General features: G+C 37.0%; 6 protein-coding genes across 7 annotated transcripts; 4 read left to right on the plus strand and 2 right to left on the minus strand.

The window, feature by feature from the left end:
- The first annotated feature begins 999 nt into the window (after window positions 1-999).
- LOC107188524 (putative zinc metalloproteinase YIL108W) lies at window positions 1,000-3,360 on the plus strand. Its single transcript, XM_015576825.1, has 3 exons — window positions 1,000-1,053; window positions 1,384-2,897; window positions 3,147-3,360. Exons 1-3 carry the CDS (start codon window positions 1,000-1,002, stop codon window positions 3,358-3,360), a joined length of 1,782 nt encoding a protein of 593 aa, XP_015432311.1.
- A 1,401-nt stretch (window positions 3,361-4,761) lies between these two features.
- LOC107188525 (pleckstrin homology domain-containing family A member 8) lies at window positions 4,762-5,853 on the plus strand. The gene is made up of 5 exons (XM_015576826.1): window positions 4,762-4,903; window positions 5,008-5,063; window positions 5,128-5,249; window positions 5,436-5,586; window positions 5,674-5,853. The coding sequence occupies exons 1-5, from the start codon at window positions 4,762-4,764 to the stop codon at window positions 5,851-5,853; spliced, it is 651 nt and encodes a 216-aa protein (XP_015432312.1).
- A 253-nt stretch (window positions 5,854-6,106) lies between these two features.
- Window positions 6,107-6,810, minus strand: LOC107188526 (transmembrane protein 17B-like). The gene is made up of 3 exons (XM_015576828.1): window positions 6,691-6,810; window positions 6,458-6,571; window positions 6,107-6,400 (listed from the first exon to the last, which is right to left on the minus strand). Exons 1-3 carry the CDS (start codon window positions 6,808-6,810, stop codon window positions 6,161-6,163), a joined length of 474 nt encoding a protein of 157 aa, XP_015432314.1. The 3' UTR covers window positions 6,107-6,160.
- Window positions 6,811-7,883: 1,073 nt separating this feature from the next.
- LOC107188566 (26S proteasome non-ATPase regulatory subunit 11) lies at window positions 7,884-10,487 on the plus strand. The gene is made up of 5 exons (XM_015576874.1): window positions 7,884-7,897; window positions 7,967-8,335; window positions 8,856-9,250; window positions 9,333-9,657; window positions 9,752-10,487. The coding sequence occupies exons 2-5, from the start codon at window positions 8,015-8,017 to the stop codon at window positions 9,980-9,982; spliced, it is 1,272 nt and encodes a 423-aa protein (XP_015432360.1). The 5' UTR covers window positions 7,884-7,897; window positions 7,967-8,014; the 3' UTR covers window positions 9,983-10,487.
- A 531-nt stretch (window positions 10,488-11,018) lies between these two features.
- LOC107188573 (proteasome activator complex subunit 3) lies at window positions 11,019-12,994 on the plus strand. Of its 2 annotated transcripts, XM_015576882.1 has the most exons (6): window positions 11,019-11,101; window positions 11,689-11,721; window positions 11,830-11,905; window positions 11,984-12,150; window positions 12,243-12,379; window positions 12,470-12,994. In XM_015576882.1, the coding sequence occupies exons 1-6, from the start codon at window positions 11,078-11,080 to the stop codon at window positions 12,690-12,692; spliced, it is 660 nt and encodes a 219-aa protein (XP_015432368.1). In that variant the 5' UTR covers window positions 11,019-11,077; the 3' UTR covers window positions 12,693-12,994. The 2 variants fall into 2 exon arrangements, with proteins under 2 accessions (XP_015432368.1, XP_015432367.1); XM_015576881.1 differs by having other exon boundaries at window positions 11,830-12,150.
- A 769-nt stretch (window positions 12,995-13,763) lies between these two features.
- Window positions 13,764-15,867, minus strand: LOC107188575 (caspase-3). Its single transcript, XM_015576884.1, has 6 exons — window positions 15,469-15,867; window positions 15,141-15,382; window positions 14,776-15,058; window positions 14,443-14,702; window positions 14,027-14,294; window positions 13,764-13,947 (listed from the first exon to the last, which is right to left on the minus strand). The coding sequence occupies exons 1-6, from the start codon at window positions 15,604-15,606 to the stop codon at window positions 13,828-13,830; spliced, it is 1,311 nt and encodes a 436-aa protein (XP_015432370.1). The 5' UTR covers window positions 15,607-15,867; the 3' UTR covers window positions 13,764-13,827.
- Window positions 15,868-20,174: the final 4,307 nt, after the last annotated feature.

Genomic DNA, 20,174 nt, shown 5'->3' on the forward strand with positions numbered 1-20,174 from the left:
TATATCCGGTGCGTGTTACATGGATACGTTTCTAAAGTCCATTCTCTGTTTCGCCCCGTTTTAACATTACTGGCACGAGAAATTTTCGAATTTCCAAAATGAATCGTTCCGATGCGACGAGCTCAAGTCCATTAAAGTGACTACTTGTCGAATAATTAAAAATACTAGGTTTATTGTAAATTTGAAACTTGAATTGTTCAAGCTTCATTTGACTAAAGGGTGAAAGCATGATAACGCAGTCGGATTTATCAAGAACGAAAAAAAAAGAAGATTAAGACGGACGGAACAGCGTGTTACGCAAAGGGCAAGAAAACAGAGTAGGGTAGGTATGTTTGTAACGAGAAACGAGGAGGGAAAAAAAGCACGAGTGCGAATGCGCGACTGCATGCGCCGCTGCAGCGACGCCGTAGTACCGCAACCCGCCGTCCATCGTCGCCTGGGCGCCACAGTCTTTCTCCCTGCATACACGGAACCGGCTGAAAAGTATCGTTCAGCTCTTTCCTTATTCTCTTCCATCAAACGTGTACATCAATCGTTTCGGCACACGTCTTTTAAAATGGTAAGTTCACACCTCGGAATCAAAACTGCGAACCCTAAATCGTGTTGGCCATTCTTTCTTTTCTTTTTATTGCTATACATACGATCATTACAACACACGTACCCCCGCCTCGTGCTGTCTTCTGCCAGTTTCTTGTCGTCGAACCGTCAATGCTTATTTAAAAGAACAAACAGCAATTGTCATGTACTACCAAGTGGTTCTTGCACCGTGACTACAAAGATTCTTCCTAGAAATATTACATATTCGTCTAATCGTCTCAGTTTATTTTCACGGTCGTACAAGTTTGGACAAAAATTTCCATCGTCACGCGAGATAAGCCGAGGAAGTAGTGCCTGGAATCGATATTCATTTTACTTGTTAACATTGTACAGAATCAGTAGAGTAATACGGAAATTATGTGAATTTGGACTCTTAAGTAGTTATCAAGTTTACTAGTTATCATGAGTCACCACGAGATGACAGCACCTGATGGAATCATTTTCCGCATCGTGGTGGTAGCGTGTACCGCTTGTACAATTTTTTTTCATAATGTAAATCATCATCAAAGAGATTAAATTCAACTTGTAAAGGCTGAGATAACTTCGTATTTTGTTTACGCGTACGTGAACATTGCAAATAAAAGCATTATCATGAAAACTTTCAACAATTATTTTCATCGTGGTCACCGTCACCGTCATCTTCGTCATCATCGTTATCGTCGTCGTCATCCTTGTCGTGATCATCGTCGTGGTCGTCGTGATCGTCGCCGTTGACAACGTCATCACATTTGTCATCGATCTGCAACACTCTTCAACAAAATATGTGAAATAAGGGAAATTTCACAGGTACTCGCAGGTACAAGCTTACCGACTCTTCGTCGTGAACGTCAACAACAGCAAGAGCTTGAGCAACACAAGTATCGATACAAAGGGAACAGAGAGTTTTCACAGGAACCGAAAAATCAGCAGTGCATGTCTTCGAGAAATGGCAATCCAGAGGAGATATCGGTGTCGAATCTGATTGACGGAGAGAGTTTGTGCTACAGTTTAGCATTGATACGAGGCCGGACAACGATAGGATGCAACTCAATCATCGTGAGGAATCAGAGAAGTCAGAGTTCAACGGAATGGCCGATCGTAGCTGGCGAATTCCGGGCCGTGGTCGAACTTGCACGCGGCCCAAACAAATTGGAGCTAGAAGTGGCTGGACAAAAAAAAATGCTCCTTCTGATTCATGAACCGAGAACCACAAGATTACGCGTAACGCCCGTTTACGTGATCTGCGCCGGCCACGATGGGTACTTTCAAGGTCCTCGAGGGGAAGATCGGTCGCCAGAAAGCGCCGCGACCAGGATTGGTGTCGGTGCACGACTACTGCAAGCTCTCGTTGCCGAGAAACTAAGGGAAGCAGGTTACGGAAGGAAAACATTTCAACTGGAAAGAGACCTGGATGGTCCGGAATGTCTAGTGATGCACAGTACGCTGAACGTTGACAGAGCACGTGCGATGAATCAACGGGAACTTTGGGAGTTGATCGCCCGTGAATTGATGACCGGTCCGTTGGCATCGAAAGATCGAAAATATCTAGCATTTTTGTCTTGCACTAGGTATCAAGGTGCACCGAATCCGCGTACGCACGAAGACACTCTCGCGAGAACGCAAGGACACGCTGCGCTCGGCGGTGGAGGATTAGCGTTGTTCGGTTCGGCTTGCCTTCACACCTGGCCAACCTGCATGAACGAAGTATTAGGGAGATTTCTCGACGTGACGGCCATCGATACGGAACAACTGATGGACGACAGTAATTATCGCGGCACACATGGGGGTTGTTTCGCTACTACTCTCGGCTCGGTTCTCCATGAACTGGGTCACACTTTCGATCTTGGTCATACCCGCGAAGGTATAATGGGCCGTGGATTCGACTACGTCGACCGTGTATTCGTCGGAGCGGCTGGAATTGACTTTAATCGAAATCCCGTTCTACGAAAGGACCCGCAACACACAACGATCGCGTTAAGCAGACCATTGAGCGTGACCGTTACCGTCCAGGAACCGTTTACTCTTTTATCCAGCCCACGGAGGAGTCGTTTGCTGTCGGAAACCTCTCGACCCTCACCCTCCCAGAGTCCTCCGCGGTTACTCGGTCGATTATCCGCGCCCGCCAGTCCGGAACTCAATAGATCCTTCTCCAGGAGTCTACTACAATCCGCGATCGATCAAGCTTCCTCGAATTCGCAAACCGATCGAACATTTTGGACACCATCGTGCGCGGCCTTTCTTGCATATCATCGGTGGTTCAACGGCGAGATGGACAACATTCGCAATCGTCACTTTCACGACATTGAATACGATGGAAAAAGGTAAAATGAAACATCTTGGAACCAACCTTTTTCGATTTGTCTGCTTTCTTGCTTCCTCGTTACCGCCTGCACGTCCGCCCATTCTTTTCTTCCTCCATTTTCTATATATGTATCTAGTCTTCTTCTTCTTCTTAGTGTCCATCTTCCATTCCTTCTTTCCTCCACTTCTTCCTTTCTGTTTTCTTCTCTTGCACGAGTGCTACGAGTCAACTATAAAGAAGCATAACACTTGTCCTTATTCAATGACAGGAACGTCGTTAGATCGCGTTTCGGAGTACGAGTAATAGAACTGAGGGAGACCTCGGGTGGAATGGTATGTGGTTCTCGACAATTTCCCGGGACCCGACCACCTCTGGAAGCGTTGGTTCCACCAGCTCCACCACATTGTCTTGTCGCCCTGACCCTTGTTGCTGAAGATTCGGCCGGCAACGTGCTCAAGTATCCTCTTCCAACGGCATTTTGAAGTTTCATACACGTCGTCCCTTGGCACGACTTTGACTCTTCGGGCGTATACCGTTTACGCATCAGTGCCAACTCGTACAAATCGATGGAAGTGCATTAGTTTTCACGTATCGTATGTTCATACGAAGCAACGCTTTAGCCTAGACGAACTCAAACTGAAAATCAAATAAATATCTACCGCCTCTTAGTTGCCCTATGATTCTGTGGAATTATCTTTTACGAATACTCTACGTTACGATAGAAATTTTTGCACTTTGTACCAGACACCACGAGAATTGCTACACAAGAGCCTTAGGTATATCGTTGAAAAACAGTATTGTATCCGAACCAATCTTTTCCAGTAATACAGTTAAAAGCAACCAGCGAACAAATGTATGTATGTGCGAGAGAAAGGACCAGAGAAAGAAATGCGCATATGAAACGTTGAATACCAACAATAAGAACTTTTTACGATAATTACAATTGACACATTACATTGAATGTAAGTGTTATGATATCTTTTGTAAATATCATTCCAATCATTCCTTCCCCAAAAGAATCGCAAACGTTTCCGATAAAACTACGGTAATTACAAGAGAATACGCATTGGTGCATGAATGAACGTGTACACATATGTATGTATGTACAAATCTATTAGATATCTAGGTGCAAAAAGAAACGCTGAAACGCTAAAACCCGAAAAACTCGAATTTGTTGCTAACGATTTATAAAATAAAATGAAATTACGAAATGTATGTACATGTGTGTACAGTTGAAGAATCATGAAATTACTTTTTCATCGATAAATACATTCGCGAAGTAATTTATAAATTCAATGATAATGACTCGAAACAACTAGAATGCCTTATCCGTGATAATAATGCATAGTCATAGACAATGGTAGTACATGTTAACTAATAAATGCGACAACTTCATTCGTACTAGGATGTAACGTTGTACAAACGAAAAAACTGACACCGAAGTATTCTTTAAACTTTAAACTTATTCCTATTAAATATACAAACGCATTACATTATATGCGTACATACATAAAACACGTTATCGTAATTACTGTTATCATTCATTTATACGATTACCTATACGATATTCATTTCATAGATAGCCGAAAGGGAAAAGTTTAGAGGCTACACGTGACACCGTAAAGGTTTACTGATTGCTGCTGTGATCAATTTTATCAAAATTGTTTGATAAAAAACATTTATCCGAGATATCGTCATGCAATATCTACCCAAATCGATATATTATTTCACAGAACGACACATTCAGAAGAAACCTAAGCGGTTGTAATTGAGAAAACTATTGATATATTCCACTACCTCGAACGAACATCTTGGTTACACCTACATACTTTCTTAGATTTTAGGAAATCAAATTACTATTGTTTTCAACCGTAGGATTAACTATGTTGTCAGCTGCTACGAGTGAAAAGGGAAGGAGAAGCGCGCTTGATAGTGAAATTACGGTACTTTTTCCGGAAATCATAGACGAGAAAATAAATACTACAGAATTTTTAGCTGCTGCGCGTGGTATCGTGAAAATCGTGGGTACGTATATATGTACATATTTACACTTGGTCCGACATAACCTACGAAAGGCAGAAATCAATTATGTATGTTAAAACTCCTCAATTAATCGATCAAACTTTCAGATAAACTTGGTAAAGTTTTTGCTGCTGTTAAATATGACATTCAGGGGAATATCAATGTAAGTTATTTGAAAAGCTCATGTGGAACCATCACCCATTTTATTTATTCGAGTCTAATTGCAGAAGCTCGCCACTAGGTACGCGACAAACAGGGAAGCCAATGTAACCTTGCAGGACATGATTCTTATTGAAAAAGCTTCTGAAACTAACTTAGTCGCTATGGACGCTTTAATGTGGTTAACTAGGTACGAACTTATTAAGTTATTGTGTTTTCTCTCGCCATCCCCCGTATTTGCGTCGATTCACCAATCGAATTTCACCAATCAATCAATTCGATACAAGACACACACAGCAAATATTTGGGATTAAATTACTTGTTTTTTCCTCAACGATATGTCTAATGAAGACATGAATGAATGTAACAATTACAGAGGATTACATATGATTTTACTGTTCTTCGAAAAAATTGTCGAAGATAGCAAAATGGGTACGCCGACAGAAGATTTGGTAGCGTTTCTTAAAATGTCTTACAAAGAAGCTCTGGAACCGTATCATGGTTGGATGGCACAACAACTTTTCGATGTAAGTGCGCTCTCATCGAACAAAAAAAAGTTGTGAAAAAAACCTACCTTGATGTACTATAATTTTTATTTGACTTTCTAATACCAGCTTCTTTCGCGCATGGTTCCCACACGATCGCAATTTTTATACGCATTGACTGGAAATGAACAAACCGACAAGAACGGTATCGTCATCAGCGAGATGGAAACTTATTTGGTCAATTTGCGTAAAAATGTTTCGGTAATACAATTATTTTATAAAACTCATAATCTTGGAAATACAACTTAGAAACGTTTGTTACCACTATCAATACCAATAAATGTGCAAACGGTATTGTCTAGTACAAAAAATTCATAGAGATTGCATAACTATTAGTTAAACCTAATATATGTACATATGTATAGCGTTCTACCTGTTAAAGAGAAATCGTTGATAAACACGTACATACTAGTGTACACCGGTGTACACGCGCACGTATTATTCGAGCATCAAGGGAGCACAAACTACGGCGTTAATATAAATCAAATTTCTCCAAAAAATGTCGGAAATAAGAAAATTTAATGATAGCATCTACCATAGTAAAATGTATAATAAATTAATAACTCTTGTGCATGTTATATAACTGCATCAAATAAAATGTTCTCGCATGAAGATCTGCCAAATTCTTCAAGGCAATTGCACCTGTTATAACCTCAAGAAAAAGGAGGCAAATCAGGAAACAGTCGACAAATACTTTGTTACATTGAAACAACGTTCCATAATGAAAGATAAGAAACATCTCCAAAGGAAGTTGTATCAGTGTTGCAATCAACCAACACGCTGCCAATTCTGAAATCTGGCAAATGGTGTTTTAACAACAGGTAATTGTCATAATATAAATAAAAGTATTTACCTTCCCACCAAGATTTCCAACATATCCCAAATATAACTTCAAACTATCAGACACCAAAAGTATTAGGAATATTATTAGCATTATCGTATTATGAACATTTGACACATTATTATACTGCAACAGATAGAAATCAGAAAATTATTCGTATTCGGCCATAATAACATTGAAAACAATGTTTTATTTCTTAAATACGATTAAAAATCAATTATGTCAATAATATATATTATATTTACTTTGAGATCCAAATTAGTAATGCTTATCAACAACCAGACTGGAAACAGCCAGACATTAATGTATAAAACAACCTGAAAGGGCAAATTTGCTTTTATTTTGTTCTTTGTTAGTTGTTTCATTTTATCGCGAGTTAAAGATCAATGTGATCTATATATACACGGGTTCCTTGTGCTGGAACTCATAATTACGATAGACTGATTTGAAAAACCGTTCCATTAAATCTATTCATCATAAAAAACATTCACATGTCCCAGAATGAAGCGTATTATGCATGCTGTAAATATTCGAAATTGTTTTTGATTACAGTATAATACACTCTAAAGTCCAATCTAAAGAAACTGAATTCTCTATTCACGTTACCACAATTGCGATTAATATAAAATTTATGTCATTATACTTTATTCGACGACTCAATTTCTCAACTATGGACAAAGACTGATAAAGACAAATGATGACCGTTTAAGTAAATAAATGAGGCAGTGGAATAAGAACAGTTGCCAGTCAATAACTGGTTATTTCTACTGCAGTTGGTAAACCTCATAGGTACCTATGTAATATGTAAAGGGTTGAAGTCGACAAAAGAGAGAGAAAACAATAGCTAGAGCAACTGTCACCCTTTCTAAGGGCGCTGTTAGTGGTGAGAATCGTCCGCGACTGTAGTGGTGCAATATCCCTTCCTCTATGTGCCCTTCAGTCGCTTTCTTGCCACCTTCAGCGATGTTTGAGCAAGAGAAAATTACTCTCAAGCTATTTGTGTCCTTCGATCTCAACTTCAGCCCTACAGCCCTACCATAAGACCATGCAGTCTATTATGCATGTCTCTATGCTATATACTTCATGATGGAATTGTCAGTGAATGAAAAGGGAAAAGACCACGATAAAAGAAAATATTTTCGAATGTATTAAATCACTTAAAATTTAGTACTTAAATGAATATGAAAATACAATTACGTATTTAAAGTTGCAAATAAGAGGGTATAGTTACATTTGGAATATAATAATCTAGGTATTTCGATGAACTGGTAATTGAATTGACTCACGTAGCCAGCGTGACATGAGTTTTGGGATTTTTAGGATCAAACCGATCAAACGATCAGAAAAGAAAGTGACAACTCACGAAACCTTCGTCAAGTGTAATTATAACTGTGTGTGCAAGCGCATGCAACGTTCAATGCTTTAAATAAATTCTACCTGACACATTTGATCGTACGTTAAAGCATTTTTAAAAAACAATTATTCGGAAAACAATCCTCGCAGTCTAAGGAAAGAAGACAGGTTATCTGTTTCCAGATTTTCGTCTTTTGAAACGTAAAAACTGTCGAGATGGCTGGTGCAATGCTATTTGAACGAGCACAAGCAATTTCTATGACGAATCGCAGTGAAGGTATTTCCCTGTTAAATGAAATCGTCTCCGATCCTAGTATCGGAGTCGCCGACGATGACGAAGACAATATTCGGGTGAAGGAACAAGGTATTTTACACCTTGGTGAACTCTACAAGAAAGAAGGCAAAGCAAAAGAACTGGCTGAACTGATCAAAGCTACTAGACCATTTCTTAGCTTAATTAGCAAAGCCAAAGCTGCTAAGCTCGTGCGTTCATTAGTAGACTTTTTCTTGGACTTAGAAGCTGGTATTGGAATTGAGGTACATATTAGTACATGGACATTTAGTATTGAATCTTATTACAAAAGCCAAATAGACTGGTATCTTGAAATAGCTTCAAGGGATACATGTGTTTCTTTTATCCTTTGCAATAGTCCAATAATAGTGGGTCAGTGCAAAAGTTTTGATGGGTTTTGCAATGCACAAAAACACCAATAAACAGGTCATAAATGCTTTACACACAATTATGAAATATAAATGAAGCCTATAAAAGATTGTACCCAATTTTGTTTTAAAACAATGAAACATCCTCAGTCATGTAAGTTTTTGTTCTGAACAATAATGTACATATTGATATGAGTTCATAATACAATATATTAACAGGACTCTTTATTGTTTCTACAAAACCATGGCAATAATATCATTTGCAAAAAATCTATAATAATTTGCACTGATCCAATAAAAGGAAAAACTAGCTCTTGGTCCATCTGTGGCTGCAAGTATCCAGCATTTTTGGCTTATATTTTAACAGATGATTTCCCACAACTTTTTCTTTGTACAGGTTCAATTGTGTAAAGAATGTATAGAATGGGCAAAGGAAGAACGTCGAACATTTTTAAGGCAATCTCTGGAGGCACGTTTAATAGCATTATATTTTGATACTGGTATGTACAGCGAGGCGTTACAATTGGGATCTGCTTTACTCAAAGAACTGAAGAAACTTGACGACAAACAACTATTAGTCGAGGTTCAATTATTAGAAAGTAAAACGTATCATGCTCTAAGTAATTTAGCAAAAGCAAGGGCAGCCCTTACCAGTGCTAGAACAACAGCCAATGCAATTTACTGTCCACCCAAAATGCAAGCTGCTTTAGACTTACAGTCTGGAATTTTACATGCCGCCGATGAACGAGACTTCAAAACAGCTTATTCTTATTTCTACGAAGCATTCGAAGGGTAAATTATTCTTCCGCACGGGATTTGTGTTCGAGAAGTCTATTTTTTATCTACCTATTTTCATCGATCTACTCGTTCACAGGTATGACAGCGTTGACAGTCCAAAGGCTTTAACAGCATTAAAGTACATGTTACTGTCGAAAATTATGCTACGTACACCCGAAGATGTTCAGTCGATTATGTCTGGGAAGTTAGCCGTTAAATATGCCGGCCGGGATTTGGACGCGATGCGTGCTGTCGCCGAAGCCAGTTCTCGGCGATCACTGGCAGACTTTCAAATCGCTGTGAAAAAGTATCGCGAAGAACTAGAGGATGATGTGATTGTACGCGCTCATCTTGGTTCTCTATATGATGCCATGCTAGAGCAAAACCTGTGCCGCTTGGTTGAACCTTATTCTCGCGTACAGGTATACACATTAACTTACTCTCATTTAAGCGTATTCAATGTAAACTGCTGTACTACTGTTACTAATCTGTTGTTAATTTTGTTCTTAAATTTAGGTCAGTCACATCGCAACCTGCATATCATTGCCACTCGCTCAAGTGGAAAAGAAACTCTCACAAATGATACTGGATAAAAAATTGAGGGGTGTTCTCGATCAAGGCGAAGGTGTATTAATTGTTTTTGAGGACACGCCACGTGATAAAACTTACGAACTTGCATTGGATACGATACACAGTATGGGAAAAGTCGTCGACACACTTTATCAAAAAGCGAAAAAACTCACTTAGCCATATTTAATATATACGTACTTCTAACAACAAAGTTTATTATAATTATTATTACCATTAACTATCATTTCGTGTCTATAGACAATTTAAATCATACCCTGTAATGTTCATTATATCATTTAAAATGACGCGTTTCTGCTTCAAATACTTCCATTTTTTTATTTCACCATAAATTGCAATAACATTTATTTCAAAATGTTATACGATTCGATTGATTGAAAATACTTCTCGTCATGTATACGAGCATACATAGTTTGTATAGCAGATACGACGAGCGTCCGTCGCGTGCACCGATCCCTTTTGTTACTCAGATACATGCGAAACCCATTTAACTCTAAGGTGTTACATGCAACAGTACTTCTTTTAAACAGTTCTTTCCTTTGGTAACAAATTAAGAACACGATACCGTGATGTGCAAACTGTGAAATACAATACCATAATGTAAAATTGTTTGCTATTCATTTATATGACCTATTTAAATTGTTCAAAAATAAAGGTAACAAACACAAGCATATATCATTATTATTTTACAGGAGTTACGTTTTCGTGTGTAACAAATTTATGAAAGAATTGATCAAGTAGTAACTTTTTTGTTGTTTTTTACAATTTCCCTCTTGCAGTGTTAAATGTTACATATACATATAGTTCAAATTGATCAATGTGTTCTTAATTTATAATGTGACCAATTGAAACTAAAATATTCCCGTTTTAAACAAATCATTCTGAGTTCTGGATTTATCGTATTAGTACAGCTATTTCAATTACTTATACGATATAATAATATATTTTTCTTCAAAAATGGATCTAAATACATGATATTTATGTCATTTAATGCACGAAAAATTAAGACGTAAAATTGAGGAGGCATTCATGTAATATTATTTTTCTATACTACATAATATTTAAAAAGCCAATACTCTTTAAATTTAACGGAAAATTAAGCTACAATAAAATTATTGTAAGCACGTTAACGTTACAGATTCTGATTTGATGACGCAGTAGGAATATGCATCACGACTTCCTGTTTGAAGTTGTACGTTACAACAAAGCACAGTGTGGTTATATTTTATAAAGTTTTTTTGTATAAAATATATAATGGAAGATATCACAGCGCAAAAGGTAAACTATTTTACATTGCAGTTTTAATAGTTAACGCTAGAAAGTGTCAGTTCGAGTGGTTTGTGTAATATGCTTAAAAAACTACGAGAAGAAATGTTTAGGTTAATATAGCGTTTATCCCAGACCGGTACCCGTATATCTCGGATAGTATTTGCTTTTTTAAAAATATTCTCGGAAGACAATGTGTCGTTATTGTTCAAGTATATTACTTGTTAAATTATTTATGTTTTTACATTATTTAATTCAATTGGTGATCTTGTCCTAACGCTTATACAAAATCGTGCATATGAATGATCATCGAATTATCGTATCAGTTACAATTTGCTTTTTCAACTATTATGTTTATGATTTTCCTTCCTTTTCTGAACGATTGTTGTTCTGGGTGTAACCATATTTTCATAGCCGAAAAGTAAGTTTGTACTGTATCATGGTAAAACGCATTATTTAACAATAAATTGTGCTACGTTACAAGCGTGGGTTTAAAATGTACAGATATTGTATTGATAATCAGATTAGAATACTATACTTACTTTGATTCAGTATGGACATCCTATGTAATGTATTTATATTTCAAGTTTATCTTACAGGTTCAAGAATACAAAGATTCCCTTAAGACCAAGGTAATTATTCAAATGTTGTTTGATTGTTGCATCCTTGTCTCAATTGTTGTAAGATATATCACGGTCTGTATATGTATATATATATATATATATGTATATATTATTTAGGCTGAACACCTACTGTTGAAAGGATTTCCCGAGAAGATTGTCAAGTTAAACGAACTATTGGAGACACCTGGGTTTTGTAATAGAAAACTATCTGATGTTCATCAAGATTTAAATGTACCTATTCCTGATCCAATAATTCTCAATCATTCTGAAGATGGACCTCCCACAAAGAAACTAAAAGCAGACAATAGCATAGACAATACTAGTGGAACCAAAGTGCTGGTACTACCAAATGGACCTATACCTTGTAACAAACCTTTGTGTGATCTTATTTGCATAGTTAAACCTTATATTCGACAATTGCTGGAAGATTCCAATTTGGTAAGTACATTATAAGCAGATGTTGGTTGCTTAATATGTTTCCTTTATGTAATGTGCTAAGTAAAATATTCCTATTGCGCGTCAATTTTTAGTTGAAAATGTGGATTTCTTACCTAATCCCAAAAATCGAAGATGGAAATAATTTTGGTGTGTCAATTCAGGAAGATACACTTGCTGAAATACAATCTGTTGAAACTGAAGCTGCTGCATTTTTTGATCAGATATCTAGGTAATAGTTATGGCAATGTCTTACAGAGTTCATTATTTTATGAAAATATAATACATAGTCAAGTGAGAAATTTTATTACATCTTTAACAGGTATTTCATCTCCAGAGCAAAAGTTGTCAGTAAAGTTGCAAAGTATCCACACATTAGCGATTATAGAAGAGCTGTGCAAGAATTAGATGAAAAAGAGTATGTGAGTTTGTGGTTAGTTATGTGCGAAGTCCGTAATCGTTACTGTTCTCTACATGATTTGGTAATCAAGAATTTGGAGAAGATCAAAAAACCACGTTCTTCAAATACGCAATCCCTGTATTAAATTGCACACTATACATATTATTTATACCTGATAATGTACAGGACGATAATGAAAAAGAAAAAAACCAAGATAAACATGTGCGACATGAGAGACATTATTCTCAACATTCTCACTGGAACATTAGAATTACTTTGTTTTCCCTGGTTCTACTATTGCCCGTACGTTAATTCGTTCATTTGAGCGATATTCAAAGTGGCATTACATATACAGAAGATGAAGTACATTTAACTCATTCATTTGTGGACCTGTAAAATGAATCATTACTTTCTTTTGTCTTAAGGGTATGCATTGTTTCTAGATTACAATGATTTAATTCATATCACGTACCTATTTCAATCGTTTTACAAAATTTTCTATAAAACCAGTTTAACCGAAATTAAGCTGTTTCAATAACACGAATAATACGTGTAGCATACGTGCGAAGAACTTTCCTACATATGAAGGTGTTGGAATATCTTTCATCTACTTGATTTTATAGAGTATAGTTAAGCATGTAATTTGTACTTAACAGCTGTAAGACCATTAGAACATAAATCATAAGGATACAATGAAAAGTTTTTGTAGACGCTATTCATTAATTGTAATGTGCAAAACATAAACTGACACAATTTCATATTACGAAGGAAGTTAAATTTTTTGCTACATGGAGTCAGCTGTATAGAACAAGAAAATCTTAATCTAAACTTGAATTCACAAAATTTGTTCAGAAGTTCGAATGTTTAGCGGAAATAAAATTTCAAAGAGTTATCAGTAATCTGTACACATCATTCAGTGGTAAACATTTCCTGAATTGAAACGGGTTGTTATCCGTGTTCTTAATTATCGATTTTTAACTCTGGCATCTTTTTACAGTCACAATTAGCACTCTTTCTTTCATTCTTACCTTTCTACTCTCTTATTATACTTATCATCAAACATACACGACTATTAGGTTCTGACAAAATTAAGCAAGTTCTGGTATGTGGATAAATTATATATTATTATTATTTCTTGATCAATTCTATAAAATGTAATAAAAAGTATAAAACAAATCGAATTCGACCGAAGAATACAGTTGATTCGATTCCTTCGATGATTCATAGCAAATCAAAATAAACATAATATATTCGAAAATATTTATCACAAGCTGTTTCAACTATGTTTCTTTGAAAATGCCAGGATTCAGGTAACAATGTTTATTAAATCCTATCGATGTTACTGTCAAAGTTTGACACTCGTCCTTCATTGACCTTTGTGTTTTTAATCGTTCATCGACCTGAAAAATATTAATTAGAGCCTACTTTTCATACATAATTATATAATAACAATCACATACTTCAATAAAATTTGCATACCATGTTTAGCAAGTCTTGAATGTGAGTTTTATATGCATAATTCATAAATACTTCACATAAAATTTGTATAAACCAACTACCAGTTATTTTATCTCGAAAAGCAACGTGTCCTGGAAGAGTAGCCTGAGCCACTAATATATCCTCATAATTTCTCATTGTCTTGTTATAATTCACCTTAGGATCAATCATTTTGTTAGTTGTTTGAAAATTACTGGTTATGTCCGTCGTATGTCGCGGATTTATTACCGACTTCTGTGCCTTTTTCCCTCTGAAAGAGAATGTGTTAAAATCTATTAGTTTTGATCTGGTTAAAAAATACATAACACAAATTTTATATCTATATTAATAAACAAACTTTACACCACCTTCTTAGTTCGCTTTAGGGGCAATTATGTTTTTGATATACCTACACATACCTGCATAATTGAAAAATAAAGACCTTTGGTTTTCCTGCAAGATCAGGGCAAACTTCTGCAGTAAAATAGTCTAAAAGATCCCTGCATAAAACATTTCTGGATGTTTGTGTTTCACTCGTAGAATTGTATTCCACACCTTCTATTTCAGTGACCTCGTACTGTGTACTTATATTACCATGACTACCGATGATAACAAAGCAGGAATCAACTTTTCGTAAATCTTTGTGTTGAGAAAATTGTTTTACTTTTTCCACTAATTGCTTGTAGAATATAAAGCATTACAGTTAACATTTGTCAATCTTTGTAAATGTTACAAAGCATCAAATTGTTTACCTCTCCTGTTAAATCATTATAAGATATAACTTGAAAACCCATTTGATTGAAAAGATCCTTTATGTTTTCTTCGTCGCGAGCTGCTGAACTTCTAGGTTCTCCATCCGAATATTTATACTGAATATTTGTAACTATTAGGACCAATCCACGGGGATTACTTCGCATTGGGTATCTGTTAACATTTTCATAGACGGGTCCATCTAAAAATTTGATAGCCTTTCGTACCTGAATTTGTAGAGGCACCTCTGACTGCTGCATGTAATGGAAGAAGTTGTCTTGTCCCCTATTCAAAGGAAAGGGCACAAAATTGGTCAATACTCGAAATTTATAGAATAATTTATGGTAGCGGATATTTTGAACATTACTCTTCCATAGTTGGACTACAATTTCTTTCTTTGGTAGTATCATTATTTACGACGTTATTCTGACCAACAGTCGTTTCAGTTTCATTGTCCGAAAATGTAATTTCTTTTCCTTCTAAAATGTCGGCTAGACTTTCGTGTCCACTTTGTCTCAGACTTTTGACAAAACGATCGAACGCATGTGGTCCTCGTGTTTTAATTGTCAAATACACATCTCGTACAGTTGCTTTATCCGTGAGATTTGCCTGAAGAAAAGTAATCATTATAACAATTATTCTTTAGAAACTGCACTCTTATACACTTGTTAAGGACCATAGAAACACATTTTTACCTTCCATCGTGGCACATTTACATCGTCTCTATTAAAAATTTTGTTCTCCAATAACTTTGGCCACAATGCAACTAAATTTATTCTAGGTACTATATCTTTGCAACGTGAATCTATTGTATTTCGATGTTTTTGATTCATGATGTGAAAATAATAAACTAAATAAACAATAAACTTTCAAACGAAGTGAATCATTCTATATGTATACGTATGTATGGGTGAGTGCATTCACTTGGAACAATATGCACGATCCAGCAGTAAATATAGTCACTAGTCGAACTGAGATTCTCAATCTGCAACCTTTTGTATGCTGTGATGCTGTGAAGTTCAATAATATGAACTATATATGTATAAGTAGATATGTATATAATACAGTCTTCGCAGCACAAAGGCTAACAAAGACGATTATATGAACAATGTGAACTTTTGTCGGATGTTTCATAAGCTTTGGCGCCACTGTCAAATTGATGGGAAGTGTTTACCACAGATGGCGGTTTGAAAACTATTGCCAGTTTTAAAACTTCCTCGAGAAGGAAGCTCGGTTGTGTCGAAGTAGGTGCGCGATTATTACCTTTCGTCTGTACTTATTTATGCTAGCTGTTACTGTCTTCATTAGATATCTATTACTTTCCTATGATATTCATTCAATTTAGATTGAATAATCATAAATTAATTCGATATTACGGGACAAATTAAATCGGTTTTTGCAACAGCCGTCCTGCCCCTGACACGAGTTAGTATTCACATCTTCTGTACGATTTTCAATCTTTGACGATACTCCTCGAGCCAATAATTGTTTATTTGCGATGTAACCATTCTTAATTTAATGTAATTTCTTAGAATTAACATTTATTTTCTGTTTCAGGGTACTGGCTGAAACGTACGCGCCATCGATGTCGTAACAGTTGACTCTCTATTCAGACGCAATTTGGCGGGAAATTGGCGAACTCTGGTAATGTATTATGACAAATACGTAACATTGCACAGCATATTTTTACTTTATCGTATTTATATTGTTTTTAATCGTAAGCATGATGACGATTTCGTGTCTTATGTTGTTAAGAATAAAATAGAACGAGAATTATTCTAAGAATCGAACCGTGTGTTAGTATCGAAAGTTTGATACTAGAAACTTGATTATCCGAATAGTTACAAATGTCGGGACGTGGTTTGGATAGGAAAGGCTCATATTTAATTTATATAAAATTTATATAAATTTTATAATACATACGTAATGACAATGTAGTCAGAGTTCTATATTGCCATCTACGGTGAAAGTCCCAAAGTAATGTACAATTACTATCCCAATCTTGCTGTTAGATGGCGCCAATATGGCCTGCAGGCGTTGTTTCTGTACGTTGTTACGAAATATAAAAAAATTTGAACCTAGGTATTTTAAGAAATTTATGGAATTTGTTTTTATTGGTGTCATTAGGCATGGCATTATAATTGTAATGCGGCTTTGCGATTACGAAAGTACATTGCATGTTATCTAGGCCTGTCCTCACTAATGTACATATGTATCACAAATGACACCTCGTTTGTGCTTAACATTTATATTTTATACAAACCAAGTTCATGTTTGTTCCTATTTAGGGCCAATTTTTCAATTTTTTATCAAAGCTAATGTTCCATTTAATAATTAAATGGTAATTAATAATACGATAATTATACTCACTGTACACTTTTTGAAAAAATTTTCATATCGACATCATTCGTAAAGAATAGACGTTTGGTATGTTTAAATCGATATTTAATTTTTCAATGGGACAGAGTTTGAAATGTTAGAAGTTGAATATGCCGAAGTTCTTTCCGTAGATGGCGTCTCCAGTATTTTTCATCGCATTTATCGCTACTCGTTATACATAAAAGTTAAATATTAATTATGAAACGTAGCATAATACTGTTATATTGTCATATTGTTGTCAAGATATTACTTCTGCTGTTTGTATGTAGCATTTGTTTGCTTATAGTGGCTTATACAACTATTGTGTCACTAATTTCAGTAGAGTTTTAATCTGAGAACGATGTCGTTCACACTATTGTTATTTCTACTAATATCAGTACTACGTCAATATTAGAGCACAAAACTAGTCTTTAGGATTTAATCTAAACGGGACTGAAACGTTTTCATACCTGTGGTTTGTGTTCCTTTCTCTATATTGACATTACATTAAAAAAGGAACAAATTATGTGTATGTAATTAATTTGTTTGAAAATATCGAGAAGAATTGCAATGCTTTGTTAGAAAGAGATAAACGACTGCAGTACAATCTTACGAAGATCCTTTCTCCGGTGTCTCCTTTTGACGCCATTTTACGTTGATTACGATGCGGTTAGCTCCTTCCTAGTTTCCCACCATTCTACTTGCGCCTCGCCCAGACTTTACCCCTTCGAATACCATCCCCTCTTAGCACTTGCTTGAACTCGTTCTCTACCATAGTGGTTCGTCTTTATCTATTTTACCATTCTTCCACCCTACCTTTTCCTTCTCATTCTTTATATTTTTTCCTCTTCTACCACTCCCAGATAGCACATGACACCTTGCAGACGGCTTAAAGGCGTCTTAGATTGATGTCCCCTAAATGGGCATCATCAAGACGTCGTGTGTTATTTGGGCCTCATCTTACATTTCAAGTTTTTCGTTTCCTTTTCATTTTCTTTTAATTCTGTTTCGTGTATTGCACAAAAAAGAATATCTATATGACGAAGATGATGGATAAATGTGAAGATGAACGAATGAATAAATACGATCAGTTGTAGAGTGGCAAATCGACGAGTATGCACATTGCGGTAAGGAGAAGTGAGCGGTGAAGAGAAATGTGGACATAACGTGGCGGACGTCGCCTAAAAGCTCGTCCAATAGGTCGCATCGCGATGCTCTCACAACGTCGTCCTTGGAGTTGATTGTCGTAGATCTTATTATCCCCACTTGCTTCGAGGAGGAGTCAAGTCACAGCCAGGGAGTGTGTGTATATACACATACATACACTCTATTCCTGTTCGTTCGTGCACGTGTTTGCGCGCGCGTGTGTACTTATACCTAGCTCGAGGTTTGCTCGACGAAGGGTGAAGCCCCCCTTGTAGCCTCGGGCCAACCTTGTTAGTGCTAATGATGGAATTCACTGTGAGATGCACAGCGGGCCGAGACAAGTCAGTCGTCCTGTTTGATGCCTTTGCGATCGTTTTGACTAGAATTGTTTTGTATTATATTTTATCCTACGTGTAGCCGGCATTGACAACTAATTTTCAACTTCCCAAGATAGCTATTAGGAACCTGCGTTTGAACGGTAGTTAGATGTCTCTGAAAATCGTCTGTTATTTCAAATATGATTAACATTAAAATCATACCACACGAGGCCTTTAAACCTACTCCACTCAATGTAGCTGAGGAACTAGGTAAAGGATAAAGCATTGCAAAGTAGAGGGAAGAAAATATAAAGAAAAAAAAACAAGGAAGAAAGTTTAGAGGCAACCTCGGTCTCCGTTAGCCTCGCAAATCTATTAGACCGGAAAACGAGATAGAATCGTGGAACGCAATGGCGTCTAGAAACAAACGACGACCGATAGGAGCGAACAAGCAGTGAATCACCTAAGCACTTGTTTACCAAGAGAATCAAGAATTCAGGGATGCCGTTCCGAGTCTCGGAATCCAGCCCCATCGGTTTTCCGACCCCACCACCACCACCTCCACCTCCACCCTCACCACTACCACTACCACTACCACCACCACCGCCACCACCACCACCACCCCCATCGTGACTACCATCATCATCACCACCACCACGACTCTATACCACTAGCGTTGTTTTCTCGTTCATGAGTTCCCAGTAGGAGAGAAGTATCTGTCGAGCTAACAAGCACGCGTCCTATGATGAAGAAAGACGAAACGGTCGGAGAATCGAAGAGAAGGTTCAGAGTCGGTTGTAGTTGTTAGTCGAGGAAATACAGCGTGCAAGGGGCGGTTATGGCGATGGCGATGGCGATAGCGGTGGCGGTGGCGGCGACGGTGACGGCGGCCAGTGGTAGACGCTCAGGGAAGAAGGGCCGGGGAAACGGCACTAGAATCGCTAAATGTAATTCGGTTAAAAGGGTTTTAGCAATACAATGCATATAAACATGAGTGCCCCGCCTCTGCGTTCGTCTGCGCGCTCCACTGTCGCCCCACCCCTCTAGTCAACTGTGCTAAACATCCGCGACCATCCTACCCTTCGATTCGGGCAACCAAGATTTTCATTGTCTACATTCTCTGCCGCGATCAGATCCAGCGGCATGAGATCGTGTAATTCTGTCTTCTCGTTAAGCGAGCGAGAACGTTCGTTGAACGATCGAAAATGATTCGGAAGCGAAATACTTGAATGTACCCTGATAACCAGTTGTGTACAAAATTTCGAGCAAATTACCAGCAAATAATGACAAAAATTGTCTGAAAAACTATAACCGTTCTGTTTCCGTATTTGGCTTCGGTTCTGAAGGCAACGCCAGCTGACAAAATGGTACAGCAAATTGGTAGCAAGTGTTGCAATATAACCTGTGTCAAATTGGGGGCTAAAAGGGAACAGAATCTGCGCGAACTAATTTGATGCATATGTTGCTGCCAATGTGCGTGCAAGTTGTTTATAACAAACCTTGCATCAAACTTGTAGCCATAACTTTATAGTAGGTATTGGACAAAATTTAACTTTGCAGGTTTGACTGACTGGGAAACT

This window comes from Dufourea novaeangliae, unplaced genomic scaffold (assembly GCF_001272555.1).
Source record: "Dufourea novaeangliae isolate 0120121106 unplaced genomic scaffold, ASM127255v1 scaffold133, whole genome shotgun sequence".
In the NCBI taxonomy this organism is placed as follows: domain Eukaryota; kingdom Metazoa; phylum Arthropoda; class Insecta; order Hymenoptera; family Halictidae; genus Dufourea; species Dufourea novaeangliae.